This window comes from Phyllobates terribilis, unplaced genomic scaffold, assembly GCF_046119375.1.
Source record: "Phyllobates terribilis strain yellow unplaced genomic scaffold, ASM4611937v1 Scaffold_1__5_contigs__length_1240528914, whole genome shotgun sequence".
In the NCBI taxonomy this organism is placed as follows: domain Eukaryota; kingdom Metazoa; phylum Chordata; class Amphibia; order Anura; family Dendrobatidae; genus Phyllobates; species Phyllobates terribilis.
The window spans coordinates 716,066,745-716,085,865 of record NW_027362761.1 but is presented as its reverse complement, the minus strand read 5'-3'; the positions used below and the strand labels follow the sequence as shown (position 1 = coordinate 716,085,865).

Sequence of the window (19,121 nt, the reverse complement as noted above, 5' to 3'; positions counted from 1 at the left end):
ATTGGTACTGAGATGTGGTCTGTGGTTCCCACCTGCAGAACCACTCCTTTATTGAGGGTGTCTGGATAATTGCCAATAATTTCCATCTATTGTCTATTCCATTTGCACAACAGCATGTGAAATTGATTGTCAATCAGTGTTGCTTCCTAAGTGGACAGTTTGATTTCACAGAAGTTTGATTTACTTGGAGTTATATTCTGTTGTTTAAGTGTTCCCTTTATTTTTTTGAGCAGTGTATATACAGTACAGACCAAAAGTTTGGACACACCTTCTCATTTAAAGATTTTTCTGTATTTTCATGACTTTGAAAATTGTACATTCACACTGAAGGCATCAAAACTATGAGAAGGTGTGTCCAAACTTTTGGTCTGTACTGTATATGTATATATATGCAGTATATACCCCTCAACGCCTTTAAGAATAGTGTTTTTTAAGTCATTCTTAATGAAGGCACTACTAGAGTCTTCTGCGTCGAATGAATTAGACACAACTTAATGTGTCTAATTCATTAAGAGGCACACACATATTACAACCCGGCTTTTCCTCCAGAAATGTTGAGTTCATTTCTGACATAATTTCTGCCACCAAAGTGGAGTAAATATTCAGGAATTTTCTGGAGGGAGAGTTCGCCATGCTCCATCCAAGCTCTGCCCACTTTGGCAAAGCTAACCAAAAATGATATTGAAACCCCAAAAGTTCTGCACAACTATAAGATGCATAAAATGTTTGTGACGTTTCAAGGTGTTTTATGCCAGAAAACTGGCAAAATCCACTTTGATGAATCATGCCGAGGGATAATTTTTGGACATTTTTTTTCTTATTAAAAAAACATGAATCATCTGTGCTCTGTGTTATTAAACGTGCTGTTGAATGCCATTGCATACCAACCTTTTACCCATAGCTAGATATGTTGAAGTCACTTGGAAATTACTAAGATTGTATTTCCATAAAATATTTCAAAAGGGATTCAATATAGTCCTACAAGACCTCACAGTTTTATAGATACCTTTCCTGGGCAAATAGAGTATTTGCAGTCCTGAGATTCACAGCAATTCAATTCACAGGCAAATCTATTTTTTTTGAACAAATTGTCAATCCTGGAGAATTCGAATTTCAAAAGATGCAATCATCTCAAGCAAAAGTTACATTATTGTGCCTTTGAGAACCATTCTCAGCCAGATTTACTATTTCTTACAGGTTTTGATGGTAGAGGAGATATCTGCTATTCGCTACAGGTTTAATTCCCCCATCAATAAACCTACACTGAGTGGGTACAGCTGGCATCTATCACCATGGACTAAATGTTCTGCTCTATGCGCTGGAGGTACGCTAATTCAGAACGAACAATATCATAAATATCATCATTTACAATGTAATATTCAAAACTAATAAGAACAGTGTTAAAAGGAAAATCATATGTATTAGTTTAATCAATTTTTCCATTATAATTTTCTCTTCAGGGCTACAGATGCAATATGTTGTTTGCAAAAGACTGTCAGATGGATCTTCTATGCCTAATGATATGTGTGAGGCACAAGCAAAAATACAAGAAAAGCAGCGTCTATGTAACACTGAGCCTTGTCCTCCTGAGTAAGATTTCCTATCACTTGTGTACTAGTAAACAATTTCAGGATATTTACTGTGTGTTAACACTTAGGCTCCATTTCATCAAAGTGATAATGACATAAATCACTTTCAAAAGTCGCTAAATTTTTCCCAAAAAATGTTGAGCCAGTTTGACTCATCTCTACCAAATTGGACAAAGTTGGACCGGGACATGGCAGAATGGGGCGTGACTCCACAGCTTGTCGATCTGCGGCATACCTTTCACTAGAAATCTTCCCCCGGTACCTGATTGGAATAACATTTGTGGCGAGGTGCATGGACACACGCCACTTATCAGCGCTTCTGGTTCATTAAGAGGCATGCGCTCCAACACACCACTTTTCATGCTGGTCTTGATTAATCTGGGCCTGAGAGTTTGATATTGATGGCTTTCTATCTCCTCAGCGTCTGCTCCATACACCCACTCCCAGCAAGTGCCGTACACATACGGCACTTGTTGTTCAGGTGTTAAAGCTGGACAAATTAATAATTTGCTTTTTTGTGTATTTAAAAAAGCACTCCCATCAAAGTTTTTATGCTCCCAGTATATTGCAATTATCATATTATATAGCACTGTGTACTTACAGTTGCTCATTCTGCCTTTTCACCCAGATAATTCTTCTCTTTCCTTTGCTCTATGTAGAAGTAGAAGGTGTCTTGTCCCTGCATTTATAATTCCCCTCTTCAGCTCTTGACCCAGCTGCTCTGCTTCCCCCCCCCCACCTCCATCCCGGCAGGGACTTTTGCAGTGACTTATGACTCATACAGAGAAAATTGACCTCCTGTTTCTACATAGAGCTTAGAAGGAGTCAGCTAGCCAGTTTTTAATCACGTGATGTCATAGACCTAATGGAAAGCAGAAAAATTAACTGGGCAGAAGGGCAAAATGAGCAATTGTAAGTACACAGTCCTATATGATATGATGACTGCTATGTATTAAGAGGATAAAAATTTTGATGGGAGTGCTTCTTAAAGAGGATTTTTCAACATTTTAGCATTAAAAACTGTCCACAGTGGCTGCAGAAATGAATAAAGTATACATTTTATTTTTTAATTACTTTTCTCCACTGTGAATATCAACTTGTAAAGTTTAGATTCTATTTTCCCCCAACCAAGGAGGTATTAGCAGAGATTTTTATCTGGGTGCATTTATTTTTGCCTTGCTCAACGTTGACCAATCAGGGGAAAAAAGATCCATCCCTAAGAGAATGTGAGACATGTAATGAACATATTCCTGCTCTCCTCACTGATCTCATTACCGGCATCTACTATCTTTACAACTAGGGGATGGTAGTAGAGTAGAGCTGTTTGTCATTAAAAACACTTCTAGCAGCTCTCATCTCACAGCACTTTTGGTGTGCATGGAGGAGGGACTAGAGCAGAGCTGACAACACTGTGAGAGGAGAGCTCTGCTCCCCTCCTTCACTTGTAATCACAGTATTGTGTCATTACATGTCTCACACAGAGAAAGCCTGTTCTGACATTCTCTTGGGGCATGTTCTCCCCCCCTGCATGATGCATCCTGCTTATGATCGGTAAACCCCTCTACAGACAAATCTCTCCCCCTTGGTTGAACGGAAAATTAGAATCTAAATTTTGGGAGCTAATATTGTCTCTTCAACAGAGATTAGAAATAAAAAATATGTTTTATTCAGCTCTGCAGCCACTATTCCAAGATGTTACTAGCTTAACATGCTAAAACTGGTGTGAGATCCAAATTAAACTATAATTAGTTATTCAATACGTTTTAAAAGGATATTCCAATTATATAAAGTTATCACCTGACCGTAGAACAGCCTCATAGAACAGTTTAGACCTCCCCCATTTCATTGAATGGGACACTTTTGTCCCTGTGTCAGTGGAGTCACAGTGTGTATGCTTGAATGCTGCTCCATTGATTGCCTATGGGACTGTAGGAAAAGCAGAGTACAGAGCTTGGCTTTCTCCAGCAGTCCCATAGAGAATGAATGGAGCATTGGGGGAGCATGTGCTCTGTCGCTCTATTCACACATCGTGCGGTCAGCGTCTTAGAGGTCAGATCTCCAGCAACCTATAAGCTACTACATATCCTATAGATACATGTCAAGGTCCTTAAAAGAAGGAAATTATTAACTTTTTTTTTCCACTGGCATTGTTAGATGCCTGATGGCTCCCTGTTCCAACTTTGAATTAAACTGTATCTGCATTCTGGGGATGCAAATATCGTTAAAATTGATATGCCAAGTCAATCCAGCCAATCAATCAGCATAAACTTTATTACATTTATGGCTTGAACTCTTTTTTAAATAAATCCAATTTTCCAAACAAATTAACCATTTTAAATAATATTAAATGCCCTCAACGTAGCAAAGTTTTTATTGAGGAACATAGTGAGCAATTATCTAGCCACAACGAGAAGACAAAACCACTAGTTTCTTACCTTCATTCTCTGGCAAAGCAACCACATATTAAAGCACATAAACCAATGGTTTGGGTTTGTAGCAACCAGGAATGTAGAGTTAATCTGCCAATACCCCTCTAACGTGAGGTAATAGCACAACATGTGATGTCAGCGTAAGTCCAGAATTTCCCCCAGAGCAGCTATTTCATTTCTCCTTCTGTTCATTCACCCAGCAGTGGTGGTTTGTTGTAATCAGATACATGTCTAGACATTGTGTAAATTGTTTTTCATTGATAATCACAATCGTTTCTACTTTAGGTGGGCAATTGGTTCATGGTCTGAATGTAGTCGGAGTTGCAATTCTGGTGTGCGTACCCGGAGTGTGATATGCCAGAGGAGGGTATCATCAGGAGATGAGAAGTCTCTGGATGATAGCAACTGCCCAATACCTCGCCCCACAATGCTGGAACCCTGCAACACCAAGGAATGCCCACCAGAGTGGGTCGCCCTAGATTGGTCTGAGGTATCAAAATAGCTTTGCATAAATGTTCAATATGTTTACATTTTTCTGGAGGCTGTCTAATGCTATTTATAATTTTAAAAATTACTTAAATCATTAAAGAAAACCAGTCATGTCCCAAAATGCTATTAACCTGCAGATATGGGGTTAATATGTAGGTTAATAGACTTCCAATGCTGCCATTACTGAAAGTATGGCTACTGGTAGAAAATGAACTTTATTCCTCCCGGAAGCTGCCAGCTTTCAGTCATAGAGGTGTGCCTGGAGTGGTTACACTCACCACTTAGTACACATTGAGCACGCCCAGGTAATTTAATTGACAGCTCGCTCTGCAGCGCATCTGCACAGAAGCTCGATTTCCAGGCAAGCTGTCAATCAAGCTGGGCGTGCTTACTGCCGCTGCTCAAAATGTTATGAACAGTGACTGAAGCCGCGTCTATATGACTGAAAGCCAGAGGCTGCCGGGACGAATAAAGTTCATTTTCTCCTAGGAGCTGCAACAGCATTGCAAAGCTATTAACCCACAGATTAAGCATATAACTGCAGGTCAATAATGTTTGGGACATGACAAGTTCACTTTATAATAATAATAATAATTTTTATTGCTATAGCGCCAACATATTCCGCAGCACTTTACATTTCAGAGGGGACTTGTACAGACAATAAAGACATTATAGAGTAACACATAATTCAACAGATACCAAGATGAGTGAGGTCCCTGCTCACAAGCTTACAGTCTTTGAGGAAAGAGGGGAGACACGAAAGGTGAATGATAAAAAGTGCTTGTCCAGCAATCAATATAATAAATAGGGGTATTCACATAACACTGCATGAACCGGTCACCAGCCAGTATCTGTACAGTACAGATACTGAGGGCTATTAAGTGCATGGAGGATGTATAAACAGATGCTACGAGGGTCCTAATTTGGAAGAAAATTTTTCTAAGGGCAAAATGGGTTAGTTGGATAAGTGAGGTAAGGCGATAGGCCGGTCTAAAGAAATGTGTTTTAGGGCACGCTTAAAACTGTTGGTGTTGGGAATTAAAGGGGATATCCGGGACTTTAAGAAAAAAAGGCTTGTAGTTGCTAACAGAGACAACTGCCTACCTATTGTAACCGACACCGGTCATTGACCGCTCCAGTCAGAAATTCAGCTGCTACCTGTCAACAGAGCAGCAGCTCCTCTTCCTGCTGACAGGGTGGGACTACTTGTGTCATGCTGATTGACAGCTGCTTCTCTGCTGCCTAATTGGGGGAAACTGGCTGTCAATCAGCATGACACCTGTCAACAGGAAGAGGAGCTGCTGCTCTGTTGACAGGGAGCAGCTGAATCTCCAGCAGGAGCGGTCAATGACTGGCGCCAGGTACAACAGTCAGGTAGTTGCCTCTGTTAGCAACTACATGCCTTTTTTTAAAAAGTCCTGAACTGTAACCTACTATAGTGCAATATGAAGCACCGGAACATAAAATATTTCTATAGTACGAATAAATGTAGCCCATAAAACCATGGGTTAACCAAAGTTTATTAGGTAAACATATGGACACCATTAAAAACAAGTAAAAACAAACAACAACCTCAATAAGGAAGTGTACATGTGAAGTTTCCACCTCTGTGTAAGCCACTAATCACCAGATTGCAAGTACAAATGACAAGTTGGTTGTGCACACAGGTTTTTTGCAACAAATGCCTCCTGCACACAAGTATAACAAACATGCATATTAAGGTACATATAACATGTTAAAAAGGGCATGTAAGTATAACTGTCATGCACTCAAAATACATATCACATGTGCGACCCTAATGCAGGACTATACAGCATGAATATTATAGCTATACATGTATCAATATAACCCTAGACCAGTATTGTACCCCTTGGTCCGTTTCTAGATTAATAATCAGATCCTACAGTTATATGAAAAAGTTTGGGCACCCCTATTAATCTTAAGCTTAATGTTTTATAAAAATTGGTGTTTTTGCAACAGCTATTTCAGTTTGATATATGTAATAACTGTTGGACACAGTAATGTTTCTGCCTTGAAATGAGGTTTATTGTACTGACAGAAAATGTGCAATCTGCATTCAAACAAAATTTGACAGGTGCATAAGTATGGGCACCTCACCAGAAAAGTGACATTAATATTTAGTAGATCCTCCTTTTGCAAAAATAACAGCCTCTAGTCGCTTCCTGTAGCTTTTAATGAGTTCCTGGATGAAGGTATTTTTGACCATTCCTCTTTACAAAGCAATTCCAATTCAGTTAAGTTTGATGGTCGCCGAGCATGGACAGCCCTCTTCAAATGATCCCACAGATGTTCAATGATATTCAGGTCTGGGGACTGGGATGGCCATTCCAGAACATTGTAATTGTTCCTCTGCATGAATACCTGAGTAGATTTGGAGCGGTGTTTTGGATCATTGTCTTGCTGAAAGATCCATCCCCTGCGTAGCTTCAACTTTATCACTGATTCTTGAACATTATTGTCAAGAATCTGCTGATACTGAGTGGAATCCATGGGTCCCTCAACTTTAACAAGATTCCCGGTGCCGGCATTGGCCACACAGCCCCAAAGCATGATGGAACCTCCACCAAATTTTACTGTGGGTAGCAAGTGTTTTTCTTGGAATGCTGTGTTTTTTTGCCACCATGCATAACGCCTTTTTGTATGACCAAACAACTCAATCTTGGTTTCATCAGTCCACAGGACCTTCTTCCAAAAAGAAATTGGCTTCTCCAAATGTGCTTTTCCATACCTCAGCCGACTCTGTTTGTGGCGTGCTTGCAGAAACGGCTTCTTTTGCATCACTCTCCCATACAGCTTCTCCTTCTGCAAAGTGTGTTGTACAGTTGACCGATGCACAGTGACACCATCTGCAGCAAGTTGATGCTGCAGCTCTCTGGAGGTGGTCTGAGGATTGTCCTTGACTGATTTCACCATTCTTCTCTGCCTTTCTGATGTTTTTCTTGGCCTGCCACTTCTGGCTTTAACAAAAACTGTCCATGTGTTCTTCCATTTCCTTACTATGTTCCTCACAGTGGAAGCTGACAGGTTAAATCTCTGAGACAGCTTTTTGTATCCTTCCCCTGAACAACTATGTTGAATAATCTTTGTTTTCAGATCATTTGACAGTTGTTTTGAGGAGCCCATGATGCCACTCTTCAGAGGAGATTCAAACAGGAGAACAACTTGCAAGTGGCCACTTTAAGTATCTTTTCTCATGACTGCATACACCTGGCTATGAAGTTCAAAGCTCAATGAGGTTACAAAACCAAAAAAAGTGCTTTAGTAAGTCAGTAAAAAGTAGGTAGGAGTATTTAAAACAAGAAAATGATAAGGGTGCCCATACTTATGCACCTGTCAAATTTTGTTTGAATGCAGATTGCCCATTTTCTGTTAGTACAATAAACCTCATTTCAAGGCAGAAACATTACTGTGTCCAACAGTTATTACATATATCAAACTGAAATAGCTGTTACAAAAACACCAATTTTTATAAAACATTAAGCTTAAGATTAATAGGGGTGCCCAAACTTTTTCATATAACTGTATCTACCACCCATGACTATTGAGTGTCTAGAGATTTATGGAATAAACTGGGATTGTAGCAACCTGTGAGTAGAAAAGAGTGGAAACCTGAAGATACAAAAGGGGGGTATTTCAGGCTTCCTCAGGGGTATACGTGTGGGGTTCCCTTTTGTATCTTTGTACTTGTAACACTTTTCGGCTGGCACTTGTTTGTGTAAGCTATTTTGGTTGTGGGTGATAATTTGCAGGGAGACACTGTAGATTGTCATCTCTGGACTGTCAGCTCTCAAAAGATGGGTAAGGGAGGGGGTGAAGAGAGGCTTGGGAGAAATGGTCAATATCTATGACAAGGGGAGCAAGAGAATATTCCTCAATATTTTCCTGACAGCAGGCATTGAATCTTTTCCAACAAAGTTATATAGGAAGTCCTGTTGTTACGAGCTATATACGTTCTGTGGGTTTGTTTGCAAATTGAATTTGTAAGTAATCTGGAAGAAGTACAGGACTCGCAAAAAAAAGCAAACCTAATGTTCACCTCCTCATTTCTCTCTCTGGCCGCCATGACAGCTGCTACTGATGAGATTATATTTAGGTAGGAGGGAAAGGATGAGGGTGCTCTGCCTCTAGCTCCTCCTTCCTCTGGTCTCCATAGAATTGTATCCATAGCAGCTGTCATCTCCTATCTCAGTAATGGGAAAGTCTGTCTTCACTGAATACAGATTTTACCTCAAAATTGAGATTTTTGATAATGACTGATCAATTCCGGCAGAGAAAGAATTTCAGATTTGTCAGATTTCTCTGTCAAGATATATTACAAAGTTCCTTATTTTCATGTGTATTATTGATTGATGAAGTAAAAATTAAAATGACAGTTAAACTTTAACTCCTTTCCGACATTTGTAGTATATATTCATCATCCTAACTGATGCAGTATATATACGTCATGGCGATCGCCCGCGCACAGTAGACTGTGCTTGGGCGATCGCCGCCGGGTGTCAGCTGATTCTGACAGCTGACATCCGGGACTCGCTGTGAACGCCGCATTTAGCATGCAGGCAGAGGGGCTGGCAGAGGGAAGAAAGCCCCTCTGCCCGCAGATCGGAGACCCCGTGACGTCATCGCGGGGCTCAATTGTTGCCATGGTGATCGTTGCCATCCGGGTCACCAGAGCTAGGAAATTTGATAGATCATGCGCAGTGCATGAACTAACAAGTTTGCCTGCGAGTGCAGGGCTGACATTTTACATAGCTTAGGAATGCTGCTGCATCCCTTTGCTATACAAGCAATCAGCCTGCAAAAAGTGAAAGTCCTATAGTCGGACAAAGTGAAAAAGTAAAAAAAAGTGAAAAAAATTTTTCAAAAAGATTTAAAAAAAAATCACAAAATAATAATAAAAAATATATATAATATATATATATAACCCATAAATAAATATTTTTATGAAAAACAAAAAAATACACATATTTGATATCGCTATGTCTGAAACGACCTGACCTATAAAACTGTCCCACTAGGTAACCCCTTCAGTGAACACTAAAAAAAAAATAATAAAAAACTAGGCAAAAAACTATGCTTTATCATGATACCACTGAACAAAAAGTGAAATAAAACGCGATCAAAAAGACAAATGTAAATAAAAATGGTACCCCTGAAAACGTCATTTTGTCCCACAAAAATAAGCTGCCATACAGCTCCATCAGCAGAGAAATAAAAAAGTTATAGCTCTCAGAATAATGCAATGCAAAAATAATTATTTTTTCCATAAAATAGTTTTTATTGTGTAAAAGCGCTAAAACATAAAAAACTATATCAATGTGGTATCACTGTGAACGTACTGACCGGAAGAATAAGGCTGCCTTATCAATTTTACCACACGCGAAGCAGCATAAAAAAAAAACACAATTCCTGAATTACTGGTTTTTGTTCATTCTGCCTCACAAAAATCTGAATAAAAAGCGATCAAAAAATTTCATGTGCCCAAAAATAGTACCAATATAAACGTCAACTTGTCCTGCAAAAAACAAGCTCTCACATGAACCTGTCAGCCGAAATATGGAAAAATTATAGCTCTCAAAATATGGCACTGCAAAAACTAGTTTTTGCAATAAAAATCGTTTAGTGTGTGACAGCTGGCAAACATAAAAACCCAATATAAACCTAGTATCACTGTAATCGCACCGACCCGAAGAATAAATTCATCTAATCACTTATACCACATGAGTAACAGCGTAAAAAATAAATAAAACCAATTCTTCACCTGCGGTTGATTTCTTCATTCTGCCTCCCAAAGATTGCAGTATGGCTCGGCTCACACATATCCTGCTCTCTGCGCTGGGCGCTTACATCGGGGTTTCCATGTAAATCTCTAAAATACGTGATTCAGACGGAGCCCATGGCGAAACACTTCAGACTCTCGCCTATCATGGAAACCTTCAAAAGGAACCTGAAGACCCACCTCTTCCGACAAGCCTATAACCTGCAGTAACCATGACTCCACCATACCGCTGCATGACCAGGTCTACCCTCACCTTCTGTATCCTCACCCACCCCTTGTAGATTATGAGCCCTCACAGACAGGGACCTCGCTCCTCCTGTACCAGTCGCCATCACCTTTTGTTCAAGATTATTGTAATTGTTTTTGCTATGTATACCCCTATTACACATGTATAATAAATACATGTGTAATAGTAATAGTAATAAATAATAATATGAGGCAGATGTAGGCACTGTGGATGCCGTAGGACCTCTAATCCAGCGGTGTCCGTCTTTTTATTAGGCGTGCATAAAATTGCCGTTGGCCACAGTTTTGTGCACTTCTGAAAAGAAGGACACTGCTGAACAGAGGCCAGACGGAGTCCAGAGTTACTCTGCTGCCTCATTACACTGTGTTCCAAATTATTATGCAAATAATATTTTCTCAGATTGTCCCAAATTACCTATATGAATTGCAGTCATTGTAATTTTCCAGTCAAATAACTATTAGAGTACAATTGAAAGGTTTTTGTACAAACTGCCTATGATAACAGTATATTTTAAAAAAAATAAAAAACTCAAACTGCACTCAAAATGCATGTTCCAAATTATTATGCACAGCAGAGTTTTCAACCTTTTCATTTTAATTACGAACAAAAAAATGGTCATTTTTGAAATTATAAGCATTAGCAGGTTATTACAAACTGAAATCAAACAGTTTTCAACTCAAAACTTTATTCTAGGTGATGTTACATTTGCACATAGGACCCCTTGTTCGAAAGGAGCTTCTGAACTCTCTCGTCCATTGAATTTGTCAGGTTTTGGATGGTTTCTGCTTTAATTTTTTAGCATGAGGACAGAATACCCTCCCAGAGCTGTTGCTTAGATGTGAACTGCATCCCGCCATCATAGACACTCCTTTTGATGATGCTCCAGAGGTTCTCAATGGGGTTGAGGTCAGGGGAGCATGGGTGCCACACCATAAGTTTGTCCCCTTTTATGCCCACAGCAGCCAGAGATGCAGCATGAGACGGGAGGCATAATAATTTGGAACATGCATTTTGAGTGCAGTTTAAGTGTTTTATTTTTTTTAAAAAATGCTGTTATCATAGGCAGTTTGTACAAAAACCTTTCAATTGTACTCTAATGGTTATTTGACTGGAAAATTACAATGACTGCAATTCATATAGGTAATTTGGGAAAATCTGAGAAAATATTATTTGCATAATAATTTGGAACACAGTGTATAGTGAATGGATCCTTCGGGGGTTTCATCTGAATCACGTCATTCGGAGATTTAGATGGAAACTCCGGTATAAGTGCTCAGCATAGAGCCCCGGATAAATGTGATCCAAAATGTTATGTAAAATGTTCCTAATAAAAGCTTCAAATCAGTCCACAAAAAAAAGTAAGTCCCCACTCAGGTCCGTCATTTGTTATTGGAAATATAGGGGGCTTCCACGTTACTGGTAGCACAAAGGCTCTGGAAAAGCGAAATGGTTCCTCACCCCCCAAAAGAAATTCAGCAAATTCTGCACTCCAAAATCCAAATGCCGCCACAGTGTGCCTAAGGGCTCATACTCATAGGCAAGAAAAACGGACTAGTGCAATCCGATAAAAGATCGGATTGCACTCTGACCAATGTTATTCTATGAGTCCCTGCTCATCTGCAATTTTTTTCTCAGTTGGAATCTGGATGAGAAAAAAATCACTGCATGTTGCGTATGGCTGCGTATCTCGAACGAGACTCGCAAATGCAAGTCAATGGGTGCGAGAAAAAAAACGGATGGCACACGGACCATCTGTATGGCATCTGATTTTTATGGACACATTACCATTCTGTAACCAACATACGTCACACAAATAATATGGTCACTCCAAAACTTATAACAGCGAGCCCCCGATTTGAATCCCACATGTACAATTCTGTTTAGCTGAAAAAAACTCTTTTCCTGCTTAACTTTTTAAATGAGCATAATGATTGTTTTTTTTGTTTTTTTTAAATGATTCAATAAAAAGTAAAAAATTTTAAATTTTCATTGTGTCTAGACTCCAGTATACCTCTTAAAGTTGCCTATAAGGGGTGATGTGTGTTGATTACCGTTCTGTAGCATAGAACACTGTAAATAGTCCTGTAAATGATTGAAGAATAATAGTTGCAGAGAAAAAAAACGCATTGCATACGGATGTCATACGGATGCTAGGTGTGAAAAATTGCATTGTCCTCTCATGAAAACCACATGACACTTGCATAACACTCGTCTGTTTTTTCGGTCCAGAAATCGGACTGTTTTTTTCTCACATATGGGTATGAGCCCTAAACCACAGTTGGCATTCATATGTTTGGCATTTCTATAGCGATGACAGCCCGCTTAATTTACTGGTGCCTGTCTCCAGAAGCATGATCTGGGCACAACGTACAGGTCATTACAACGTACTGGGCACTACAGTGTACTGGTCAATACAATGGCAGTTTGCAATTTTCACTCAGCAACTTCCACTGCTGCTTGTTTCTTGAAAACACCCATGGAGTCAAAATCATCACTACACCTGTAGATAAATTCCCAAAGGGGTATAATTTCCAAAATCTTGTCACTTGAGGGGGGATTCTGCTATCATAGCACTTAGGAGCTCTGTATATGGAGTCTTCCTACTATTCTAGAAAAATCTGCGCTCCAGGAGGCAAATCCCTCCTGAGTCTCGCCGAGTGGCTAAGCAGTACTGTGCATCCACATATGGGGTATTTCTACTTTCAGCAGAAATTGTGGGACAAATTTTGGTGCCATTTTTACCCATTTCCTAGTGTAAAAATATGAAATCTGTGGCTAAAAAAACTTTTGGTGGTAAAAATGTACGGTAATTATTTTTTTCTTCACTACCCAATGGTATAAAATTCTGTGACCCACCTGTGGTGTCAATATGATCACTGCACCCCTAGATGAACTCATTGAGAGGTGTAGTTTGTAAAATTGGGTCTCTTATGGGGGGGGTCTGCTGATCTGGCACCTCAGGGGCTCTGCCAATGTGACATGGCACCGTCATACGAGGCCAACAAAATCTGAACTCCAATATGGTGCTTCTTCCCTTCTGAGCTTTACACTGTGCATCAAAAGTAGTTTTCGACCACATGTGTGGTATCGGTGTACATAGGAAAAATTGCACAACAAATTTTGGGGTCTATTTTCTCCTGTTACCCCTTTGAAAATGCAAAATTTAGGGCTAAAATACATTTTTGTGGGAAAAATGTGAACATTTTATTTTTATGGCTCAATGTTATAAACTTCTGTGAAGCACCTGGGGGTTCAAGGTGCTCACCATACATGTAGATAAGTTCCCTAAGGGGTCTAGTTTCCAAAATGGGGCCTTTTCTGGGGGGTTTCCACTGTTTAGGCACATCAGGGGCTCTCCAAACGCGACATGGCGTCCGCTAATTATTCAAGCAAATTTTACATTCAAAAAGTCAAATGGCTCTCCTTCCCTTCTGTGCCATGCCGTGCGCCCAAACTGTGGTTTTCTCCCACATATAGGGTATCGGCTTACTTAGGAGAAATTGCACAGAAAATTTTATGGTGCAATTTCTTCTGTTACCCCTATGAAAATGCAAAATTTGGGGCTGAAAAACATTTTTACGGGAAAAATGTGAACATTGTATTTTTATGGCTTAATGTTATAAACTTTTGTGAAGCACCTGGGGGTTCAAGGTGCTCACCACACACCTAGATAAGTTCCCTGAGGGGTCTAGTTTCCAAAATGGGGTTACTTGTGGGGGTTTCCACTGTTTATGCACATCATGCTCCCCAAATGCAACATGGCGTCTGCTAATTATTCCAGTAAATTTTACATTCAAAAAGTCAAATGGCGCTCCTTCCCTTCAGAGCCCAAACAGTGGTTTTCCTCCACACATGGGGTATCAGCGTTCTCAGGAGAAATTGCGCAACAAAGTTTGGGGTCTATTTTTTCCTGTTACCCTTGCGAAAATAAAAATTTGGAGTCTAAAGTAAATTTTTTTGTGAAAAAAAGTTAAATGTTCATTGTTTTCTTCCAAATTCCAAAAATTCCTGTGAAGCACTTGAAAAGTTAATAAACTTCTTGAATGTGGTTTTGAGCAGTTTGAGGGGTGCAGTTTTTAGAATGGTGTCACTTTTGGGTATTTTCTGTCATAAAGGCCCCTCAAAGTCACTTCAAATGTAATGTGGACCCTAAAAAAAATTTATTTTGTTGGAAAAATGAGAAATCGCTGGTCAACTTTTAACCCTTATAACTTCCTAACAAAAAAAAATTGTTTCCAAAATTGTGCTGATGTAAAGTAGACATGTGGGAAATGTTATTTATTAACTATTTTGTTTGACATATCTCTCTGATTTACGGGCATAAAAATTCAAAGTTTGCAAATTGCGAAATTTTCAAAGTTTTCGCCAAATTTCCGATTTTTTCACAAATAAACGCAAGTGATAGCAAATAAATTTGACCACTATCATGAAGTACATTTCACAAAAAACTATTTCAGAATCAGTAGGATCCATTGAAGCGTTCCAAAGTTATTACCTCCGGTCATGAAGGTGAAAACAGGCTCGGGGGTGAAGGGGTTAAGAGGCACCATCTCTTGATGCAGGGAATGAAGGGGTGGCCGTGTATGCTCTTCTCTCTCTACTCGTATGTGAATTCTGAAAATTCCTATGCACGCTTGCACTGCAAATTTCAACATTTGGACATTACATAAATGTTCAAGATGAGAAAACTCTTTTCTGTTGTCAAGACAATTATTATTCAGGCTTCAAATTTTTTTCTGACTTCAGTTAAGTTTGGAACGAACATTATCAAGGGAAAACCTCCACATCTTAGATTGAAGCCCAGAATATTATAGAGGTAGCAGTCCCTATTGATGGCGCTACGCTTTGTTGACAGATCTTGGATTTTAGAACACACTGTGCAGAGTATTGACAACTGATTTAATAATACTGTGTGAAAGTGCGCAGCATTTACAGAACGCCTAACTAGTAGGTGTATTCACACATTGCATTTATGTTGTGTTTTCTGACACAATTTCCTAGGAAAAAAATCAATATGAATACATTGTGTGAATTGAGCCTTAGAGTATGTTTCTTTTCTAATTTTATTTTCATAAATAATTGTACAATAAACCAGTAATACAACAAATACATATTTAATAAATGTTGGCTCATTGAACATGTACAATACAATGTCGATAAAGGTGTAAAACAATCCCGTGACATCATAGCAGAGAAAATTGAAGACTATAGATGTGGCACCACGGTGGCTCAGTGGTTAGCACTGTTGTTGTGCAGCGCTGGGGTCCTGGATTCAAATACAAGGACTTAATCTGCAAGGACTTTGTATGTTCTCCCCATGTTAGCGTGGGTGTTCTCCGGTTTACTCCCACTCTCCGAAGACATACTGATGGGGAATTTAGTTTGTGAGCCCCAATGGGGACAGTGATAATGTTGTCTGTAAAACGCTGCAGAATATGATGGCGCTATATAAGCCATGCATAATAATAATAGAGATGTCAGAATTTACCTGAATATTGTTCAAGTCCAGATATTAATCAATTTATATATAATCTAGAACAGGGGTGCACAACTTTGGGCCTGGGGTCCGCATGCAGTCCTCCTCGAAGTCATGTTTGACAATGTCTGTTGGCTGCTCATATGTATTTTGTATGTTCGGCAGTAGAGTAGTGTCAGATAGCACAGTAGGAGGTGGTAACTAGTACTGGGGCACTGTGTTGCCATGAGTAGTAAATGAAGTAAAGAAATGGCCATGTATGAGTGCTGCCATAATCATTGTAGATTATAGGAGAAGGGAAACACTCGGCTGTGTCAGCAGCTCTACAATGGTGAAAGTTGAATTCATGGCCGCCTCCTCTCTAGATTTTCATTGGGAGAGAAGTGGACCTCTCTACTTCTAACAGGTGAAAGTCCTAAAACTGGAATCAGCATCTATTAGATATCAGACATCAAAGCATAAATTAATGTTTTATGGTGGCCCATGAGGTTGGTTCAATTTGACAATGAGGCCCTTGGACCAAAAAAGATTTTGTGCCCCTGATCTAGAATACTGATATGAAGTCTAGGCCTTTGGCAGCACCTAGAGCAATAAGCTTAGCAAAGATGTGTTTTACTTATTGCACTGAGTTGAATGCCTACTGTACACCAGAAGAGCAACTAGATAGTTATCTGATGAATATTCCTTCTTCCTGCAGTGCACGCCAAGCTGCGGCCCTGGGTATAGGCATAGAGTTGTCCTTTGTAAGTCAGGAGACAATGAGAACACACTGCCACCCTCCCAATGCCAAGCTCAGGAGAAACCTTCATCTAGTATGAGGTGTACAATGCAACGCTGCCCCCCACCCCGCTGGGTGACAGGTGAATGGGATGAGGTATGGATCAAGCAATCATTCATAACATCCTGAAAATAAAATTCTAATAAGGCAGAAAGTACATTTTGTGATATGTTTAATCCATTTTTCACCCAGTGTTCTGCACAATGTGGACTTGGACAGCAGAGGCGTTCAGTACAGTGTGTGAGCCACACAGGACAGCCCTCGGTGGAATGCATTGAGTCTGTTCGCCCCCCTGCCATGCAGCAGTGTGAAAATAAATGTGAGGCTGGACCTTCTGACAGTCCAGATGGTTAGTTTCTTAGTTTTCCTAAAAATGGGATTTGTTCTAATAATACGAGTCTTGCATTTTGTTGCCAGTTCCCTTCCTTACTGTCACCCCATATATGTGCCTTTGTCTTTTATTCCTTGCGCCCTCTACTTCTGATATATATTTTCCTTCTTCTGCATCTCCAGTTGTTTCCTGTCTCTAACGTTCTTTCTCTTTTCTCACTACAGAATGTAAAGACGTCAACAAAGTGGCGTACTGCCCCCTGGTGCTCAAGTTTAAGTTCTGTAGCCGACCATACTTCAGACAGATGTGTTGCCGAACCTGTCAAGGCCACTGATACTAATCAGGAGAACTCAGTCCCTTTATAGTTTTGGAAGTTTTTTCGCCAACTGAATATTTTTCATTTCTTAGCATTTGTTGTCCACTCCATTTTTTTTTTCAGTTTCCCGTAATACTACTTATTTTTTACTACTTATTCTGTTTTTTTATTTGCTCATCTCATGTCGAGACATTTGTCAGTTTTGTACCCTTTTTACAATTAACTGTTTATATTTCTCACATTTCACATGTAGCTGTATTTAGTCCCCCATAAACATCACTTTTATCACCTCACTATTAGGGATATTTATGTTGGCAAATAATGACTATCATCCTTGACTGTAGATAAAGTAAAACAAATTAATTGCCAAATATTGTATTTTAACCACAGTGATATAATATCCATTTTTTTTTTCTTGAAGCCATTTTTGTTAGGTGTTAGGTGTTAGGTCATGGAGAACAAGAAGGCTACAGCTTTTTGTTCGTAGAAACAAAAAAAACACTTCTGGTATCACGAAGAGATGTAGGATAATTGCTGGACATTTTAGCAAGTTCAAATGAATTCTTCGAAAATACTTGGAGGTTTTTTTTTCGGTGCTATTTCAATCCAAGTGCATCTAAACCATATCCACAGTATAATATTGTTGGTGCTAAAAACTAAATTAATAATACAATTATTTTGTTGTTGTTTTTTTGTCTTTTGCAAATTTAGCAGGGAGACGAAAGATAAAATTGTTTGGGTAAAATGCATCGATTGACCCTCCAGAATGTTCTTAATCCTTGTCCAGATAACCTCTTACTGTATGCCTGTTTAAAGCTTATGTTCACCTTTGACATTTTTTTTACAGTAGATAGAGTCACAATACTATGCAAACTTTTTAAGCAGGTGTGGTAAAAATGCTGCGAAGTAAGAATGCTTGAAAAAATAGAAGTGTTAATAGTTTATTTTTATCTATTAACAAAATGTAAAGTGAATGGTCAAAAGAGAAATTTTAAACCAATATCTGGTGCGACCACCCTTTCGCCTTCAAAACAGCATCAATTCTTCTAGATAAACTTGCACACAGTTTTTGCAGGAACTTGGCAGTGAGGTTGTCCAAACATCTTGGAGAACCAACCACAGATCTTCTTTAGATGTAGGCTTGTGCAAATTCCTCTGTCTCTACATGTAATCCCAGACAGACTTGATGATGTTGAGAACAGAGTTCTGTGGGGATCATATCATCATTTCCAGAGCTCCTTGTTCTTTTTTACGCTAATGATAGCTTTTCCAAATTACATTGGTTGTATGTTTGGGGTCGTTCTCCTGCTGCAGAATAATATTAGAGACAATCAGATGCCTCCCTGATGGTTATTGAATGATGGATAAGTATCAGAATTCAGGATATCATTAACCCTGACCAAAAAGAAATCTTCACCATTCTTCACTTGTTAAATGCAGACACTCATTTATTGTACCAGTGGAGTTTTGGAAATGATGGGATCGATAAACATGGTAATGATATGCAAATGGTAGAAAAAGGAGAAAAATGGAAACAAAATTTTCAGATTCAGAACATCTCGATTTATTCAGTATTGCATATGAGCACCATGTGCAGAAATATACGCACTTACACATCTGCACATGCTATTATTCAGGTTATTAATGGTTGTCTGAGGAATATTCTGCC

General features: G+C 39.2%; 1 protein-coding gene across 2 annotated transcripts in view; it reads left to right on the top strand.

Annotated features, from left to right (window-relative positions):
- The window catches only part of ADAMTS10 (ADAM metallopeptidase with thrombospondin type 1 motif 10), a 337,007-nt gene extending 318,681 nt beyond the window's left edge, over positions 1-18,326 (top strand). The window contains exons 22-27 of one of the 2 annotated variants that reach the window (XM_073686287.1): positions 1,198-1,324; positions 1,461-1,590; positions 4,304-4,508; positions 16,725-16,901; positions 16,998-17,154; positions 17,361-18,326. In XM_073686287.1, the coding sequence (XP_073542388.1) occupies positions 1,198-1,324; positions 1,461-1,590; positions 4,304-4,508; positions 16,725-16,901; positions 16,998-17,154; positions 17,361-17,470 (906 nt within the window). In that variant the 3' untranslated portion in view covers positions 17,471-18,326. The remainder of the gene's footprint in view (positions 1-1,197; positions 1,325-1,460; positions 1,591-4,303; positions 4,509-16,724; positions 16,902-16,997; positions 17,155-17,360) is intronic. The other variant, XM_073686289.1, reaches the window with a different exon arrangement.
- The last annotated feature ends 795 nt before the right edge of the window (positions 18,327-19,121 follow it).